Source organism: Maylandia zebra, linkage group LG22 (assembly GCF_041146795.1).
Source record: "Maylandia zebra isolate NMK-2024a linkage group LG22, Mzebra_GT3a, whole genome shotgun sequence".
NCBI lineage: Eukaryota > Metazoa > Chordata > Actinopteri > Cichliformes > Cichlidae > Maylandia > Maylandia zebra.
The window spans coordinates 28466891-28473558 of NC_135187.1; the positions used below are offsets into that span (position 1 = coordinate 28466891).

Here is a 6668-nt window from a genome sequence, read left to right on the forward strand (position 1 = left end):
ATGTGAGAACTTTTTTTGGTCAAAATGACTACAATAATAAAACACGTTTGTACAAGCCTCACTGTTCAAATCATACTTAAGTGGTGTGGTCATAGCTTGAATGCCAGGTTATGTAATCGTGTCTGTGTAAACTCTAAATCTCCGGAGCAAAGTCAATGATAACGAATGTTCCAGAAAAATCACCCCGAGGCTGTCTAACCACCTTCCTCTGCCCTTCCCTCAAACAAATGAACTGATTTAGCATCTGTCCGGGACTTTTGAGACTGAATTAAATGTCTGGAAAGGTCTCTTGTGATTCAAATTTATTTTCTAATGTCCTCCCAAATGTAGAGTAAGACATATTTCCTAATAAGCTCATGAGAAAACAGCTTCTAAAAATATTTATCTATAACATATTTTTGTGCACGTGGGTCAGGCTTAAGGCAACGCACTTCGGAGACTTTCTTTCGGTACTTCGTTTTAATGTTTTTAGAAAACCACCTTCTTCCTCAAAATCCATCCGGTGTCAGAAAAATAAGAGCACGACTCACCTTCCGGTATACATTTTCCAAAATAAAACTGTAACGACATTAAGTTTAACAACCATCCCAGACAATTAAGAATCTCGAATGCAACGAAAAGATAGGGGTAGAATAGCTTCCAATGAGTTTTTAAAATTTTATAATACAGAAAAAGCAAATCGTCGTATTTCTAGCAATTATTATTAGATTTGACTTGTATATATCAGTAGTTTTGTTTTTTTTTACAGTACTTAGTTTTTAGAGCATATGTTTTATACTTTGGGAAGTACCCCTGATATGCCTCTTTGTAACTAAAACAAAGTCATTCTCCTGCTCAAGAGACTAGCTTTAATGCGTGAAAACTGGAAAGGTGTTGGAGACAGTGTGTTGGTTTTACATTCATTAGGGGTATTTGGCACTTGGACTCTATAAGGTTCAGTTGTTAGTTCAGTGTTGGGGGTGTTTGGGGAGGGATGAAATTTTATTATGTATTTATTTATTTATTTATTTGCAACGGAAACAAAACTATACTGCTAACAGGAATAACAACGACGTACGACTGAAAAATAACGCTTTTAATTGGGTGGGGTAAAAGACTAAACTTCCGGCCGCATTTCCAGCGCCTCGACTGTCTTCAGAAGAGCGATTCAATCTGTTGAATGTACTGTCGGCAGGCGGAGGAGGAAGGAGCGGTCGTTTTACCGACGGACATCGACAAAACTCAGGCTGGCAGGTGAGACATCATCCATTTATGACTTCATGGGTAGCTGAACACTAAACAGACCGCTAATGTTACGGACACATTAAGTCGAATAAGTCTCCTTTTTACCTTTAAAGAACTGTTTTGGGATGTTTTCTCCCCAAGACTCTGCAGGTAGCATACACACGATTATCTGGTAAATCGACACAACTTTAGCGAAGGAAGTTTGATATTCAACAGGCTGTAGCATGCTTTTAAAAATGGGAAGGGGGGCTTATGTAGGCAGTAAACTGGTGTGAGGTGCTGCGTTTTTTCTCGATGTCGCGTTCTTATTTTACAATAGCCTGCCACTGCAAATTATTATACAAAACTTAAAAAAAAAATCCTTCCTTTGCTGAAATACAGACCGGAAGAGGAGGCTGGAGAACCGAGCTCAGGACCGGTTCTAGCCTGCTACAGTTAAGTGAGGGCGGCCAGTTACAAAGAATAGACGCAACTTGGGCCAGACATTAACATAAACAGCTGATTAGTTACCCACGGGTTCCAGGGTTTGAGTCTTTTCTCTGAGGTCTGGTCACATGATTTCTGTCAAAAGTCACCACAACAAAATTCACCTGCCAATCCAGCAGGACAGCAGAGTAGCACCTTGGTCACACACTGCACCCCAGCAGTGTACTGAGTGAGATAAGGGGATCTTTAACCTTTCATCATCTTTCCATTGGTTCCCCTCTTGAAGCCCATTACAACTTTTGCTTCTTCTAGATAGGACTTGTGGACCAAATGTTTTATTTGTTGCATCATCTTGGCTCAAGCTGAAATAACCTGAAAGAGAGGATAAAGCACACAGCTGCAAACGAAAGGGGCGCGCTTTGTTTGTAACACAAGGGGGGGAAAGCTGACGGGTTTATATGACAAATTTTGTTGATACTTCCGAGGTACAGCAGTCTCTGCAGGAATCAAGAGCTGTAAGAGCCGCACAGTTCATCCAAACATAGAGACACAAACTCTCTCTAAACCCATACAACAAAAGCTGCCTCATTCTTCTTGGTGTGTCAAAATGCTTTACTGTGAGTACTCTTTAAAACAGGTCCCTCGCAGTAACAGCAAGATAATCACTTGAGAGCAAAATAACTGCTCTAATTGAAAACTTAGTAATACACATGCACAAGCACACATGAAGTGGCGGCTTCTCTCAGAGCTCTGCAGCCAATCATTAAAGATGTAAATAAGGAAAAATGTTTCTGGTTTTTGGAGGGGAGTGGGGTAATGACTAAAACACCTCAGCGTAGATATATTGTCTTGTTACGCGCATTAGCTTAAGGTGGGAAGAGAAAGAGCATTAGGACATAGCTTAACAACACAAAACTGCTCCTATAGGTAGAGTGGAACTACTCTACCTGTCAGTGACTCTATATGACATCTGCATGAGGTAAAGCAGGCTCTATGTTTGAGTGTTTCTACAAGCATCAGGACTGTCTATTACCTTAAAAGTGTAGTGGTTATAGATTTGCCTAACATGTCCCTGGGAGCAATGTTCCCTCTAAGCTGCGCACGTGCGCAATTGCGCAGTCTCTGCGCACAGAAAATCTGCTTTGCGCACAAAAAAAATCTACCTGCATTGAAATTAAAATTAATACTTTAACAATTCTGTTTTGCAGTGTTAGTCAGTTAGTGACTGGCTGCTCCCGTATGTGATTAGAACGATGCCACCTATCCCATAGTCCAGCCAATAATGCGATTCACATTCGTATATACGCAGCCAATCAACGTCGTTGACAGGCTATGACAGCGTCCTTAAGTGCCGACACCGGTGTTTTAGCTGCCAAGGCGGCGTGGCTGATGTGGAGTGAAGCCACGTTAATGACAACGTGTACAACCATTGGAGATGTGAGCAGGACAGACGGAACATTTGACGGGAAAAGTGTGGACTTTATAACAGTTTTTAAATTGTGTTGAAAAGCCACGAAAACCAGAGTTGTGATAAAAAGAAATGTTGACGCTGTCCAGCCCCACGCACGGGGATGGTAGCTCGTTAACGGAGATTTGCCGTGTTGTGGCGTTAACGTCATTTCAGATTAACCTGAAAGCACTAGTGGGAACACAACGAATATGACTGCACATTTACTCCGACAGCATCCTAGTGCAAAGACAAGTGGAAGCAGAGAAAAACAACAAGCACGCATGCTACAAACTTTACCCGAGTCATTTAGACAGCCGTTAGCACATGATTCTCCTTATGGGGACCTGATATGTTTAATATGCTGCTGAGAATATAGCCCAGAAGAAGCGGATAGTATAGCTTTTATTTTGGAAAGAGCCATTTCTCTGCAATAAACTCTCTTTTCCAAAGATGAGTGATTCCTCAATCAGATAGATTTATTATTTTATCCCTTTGTTGTTTCAGCAACATTAAATTTAAAAAACTGTACGTTTGAGTTAAGATATATATTTATAATTTTAATAAATGACAAATTAAAAAAGCATGAACATTTTTTTGTATCGAAAAAAATATCGAACCGTGACACCAAAGTATCGAACTGAACCGAACCGTGAATTTTGTGTATCGTTGCACCCCTAACATATATACATACATACATACACATATATACATATACATATACATACATACATATATACAGGGTTATTTTAAAATACTTTACATCAGAAGAACTGCCTAACTGTGCTTTCTGCTTTGAATCCAGAAAAGATCTATTCAAACAATCCCTGGAATCATCCCAACAGCCTGCTTTGCCAATGTGTATCACTGTTGTTGGAGCATAATGAAATGGTTGAAAATAAAACAAATTTGTGGGTTTTAACTCTTAAAAACCTATCTGCAGGAACTACCCAGTGTGCATCAGCCAGCTACTGACAATCATGGCAACCACTGTGATGGAGAGCATCGGCCGAGTGTTCATCAGCCTGCAGCAGATCCGGCAGTTTCCCCAGTTGCTGACTGACGCTGCACCCTCCATGCCCGGCACCGTCAGAGACACCGAGGTTCCCTCCTACTTCCGGGAACGCTACGTCTGCACCGGCTATCGTCCACTCAACCAAAACTGGCGCTACTACTTCCTGTCCTTGTTTCAGCGCCACAATGAAACCTTAAACATTTGGACTCACCTGGTGGCATTTTTAGTGTTGCTGATTAAATTGTGCCAGCTTACTGAGACTGTGGACTTTATCAGTGACCGTCATTCGTGGCCCCTGCTCATCCTCGTCCTGTCCTCTTTGACCTACTCTGCATTCAGTGTTGTAGCTCACTTACTGGGAGGAAAGTCTGACCTTGCTCATTATTGCTTCTACTTTCTGGACTACGTAGGGGTAGCGCAGTATCAGTACGGCAGCGCTGTAGTCCACTTTTACTATGCTGTTGATGAAAGCGTCCATGGACTGGTGAGTGGTATCTTCATGCCCACCGCCGCAATCCTCAGCTGCCTTTCATGTTTGGGATGCTGCTACGGCAAATACTGCAACCACAGCCTACCAACGTGGGTGCGTAAGGTGTGCCAGGTGGTACCTTCAGCACTCGCCTATTCCTGGGACATCAGTCCAGTGGCCAAGAGACTGTTCTTCTGGTCCAGCAGTGATCCAGCCATCATCTACCACTTTGGCCAGGTGGCGTTCTTCCTCAGCTGTGCCTTCTTCTTCACCTGCCCTCTGCTGGAGCGCTGTTTCCCCGGGCGGTGTGATTTTGTGGGACAGAGTCATCAAATCTTCCACGTTTTCTTATCTTGCTGCACCCTGTGTCAGATCCACGCCTCCTACCTGGACTTTGTGGGCCGCAGGAAGTTGTACTCAAGTCTGCACGGAAGTGGTGATGTTGTTCTATTTGTGGGGCTGTATGTGGTCACTTTGATTATGTGTGTTGGAATTGCTGCTTTAATGTTGAGGAAAGTGAAACAAGTGCTGGACTTCAAATTAAAGTCCAAATAATCATACAAGCCTTCCTTTAGTGTCACTCCTTTCATAGAAAGGGAACTGATTATTTTTGCAGCATAATAAATAAATAGGTAGCAAATTGCAAGAGGGATAAACAGTGATATTAGAATTTTTATATTCTTATGGATTATTTCTGAATAACACAGAATTTTCATGTATTAACAAAGCCTGGTGCTTTATTTAAAAGAGTACAATTCTGTAAGTTTAGGAAGATCATTAAAAGTAAAAAATGATTGCCTACATGTTATTCTGTCAATTTACAGTAGTGTTATTTAAACAGATGATATGTACTTTGTTAAATTGTCATGTTGTAAGGATATTTTTGTAGCAATGTCTGGAGAGGATCTTGTGCAATTTGCAAGTAATTATTTTGCAAATTGCAAATTCAGGTGCAAATAATGTGCAAAATAATGCCCCCCCTCCAAGCATCCTGAATTGGATAAACAAAAGAAACTGGATATATGGATAGAGGGATGGATTTACGTTGGTTTTTAACAATGTAACTATAGGTATTATTTAAAGGTGATTACTGATCACAGCTAAAATCTGCATTTCTTTAAGATAAAGTCTGCTACATAATTCCTGTTCAAACACTACAGTAAAACTAAGTCCTATTATAATATAGTGTTGCCAGAGAGCTGCAGTATTTCAGACCTTCACTTTGTGCCTTGGTAGGCATTTTCTTCAGTTGCCTTGAAGGCTGAGTTTTCCTTGAAGGTTACTCCATCAAATAATAGCACAGTGTGCGGAGTCTTCGAAGGAGAGCGTTGGGTTTCTGCATGTAGGCTTTAAAGCTCTGAGGACACACTGGAATGTTGATGTCGACTGCCAGTCTAAGATTTAAACCTCATTTTTTGTTGCTGTGCCACCACAAGTTTCAGCATCATAGCACTTTGGAATATGTACTTAATGTATTTAAGAGAGCTAGATCTTTTTTTGTATGAGGGATTTAATATATAATGAAAATCGTTTTCAGTTCAGTTTTGTTTTTTCCTTTTGTTTTTGTACCCTTGTATTCTTCAGGTATATACCTTTACTGTAACCACTACTGGCAGTGATTAAGCGGGCCTTTAGAATGTAAAAGAAATGATTATGAATGTCACATAAGTGCAAAGCAAGGGAGGTTTTTGCTGGTGTTTGTGGGAGATGATAATGCTACTGACCAAGAGGTAAACTAGTGGGATTAGTCAAATAAGCATCTCTGGAGGCAGAAATAATCTTGTTTTGTTATGTATGTAACAATGTGAAATGTCTTTCATGTATTAAACCCTTTCTCTATTCATTGTGTGAATTTGTAACAATACTTGCACAACCACAGAAGCCATAACAGTGCCTTTTTTTTTTTTTTTTTAAATGAGGGTGTTAGGTAATGTGCTGCTCAGCTCCAGGGTCGTAGTAATCTTGCCACAGCTTAAAGTATTAACAATGAGCAATACAAAATGAGGGTACCTGTTGGTATTGCTGCTAGAAACAAAGAGAATAAGTATAATGTCATATACTTGCATTTATATAATGCTTTTGTAATT

The 6668-nt window shown here is 40.5% G+C and overlaps 1 protein-coding gene across 1 annotated transcript; it reads left to right on the plus strand.

The window, feature by feature from the left end:
* Window positions 1-1075: 1075 nt before the first annotated feature.
* On the plus strand, window positions 1076-6424 carry paqr7a (progestin and adipoQ receptor family member VII, a). The gene is made up of 2 exons (XM_004564375.6): window positions 1076-1233; window positions 4041-6424. Exons 1-2 carry the CDS (start codon window positions 1160-1162, stop codon window positions 5134-5136), a joined length of 1170 nt encoding a protein of 389 aa, XP_004564432.3. The 5' UTR covers window positions 1076-1159; the 3' UTR covers window positions 5137-6424.
* The last annotated feature ends 244 nt before the right edge of the window (window positions 6425-6668 follow it).

Excerpts from the sequence above, each read along its gene's own strand:
- paqr7a (XM_004564375.6), top strand. The coding sequence starts at position 1,160 with ATGTACTGTCGGCAGGCGGAGGAGGAAGGAGCGGTCGTTTTACCGACG. Across the intron at positions 1,234-4,040 it reads GACAAAACTCAGGCTGGCAG|GAACTACCCAGTGTGCATCA; the intron begins GTGAGACATCAT and ends ACCTATCTGCAG.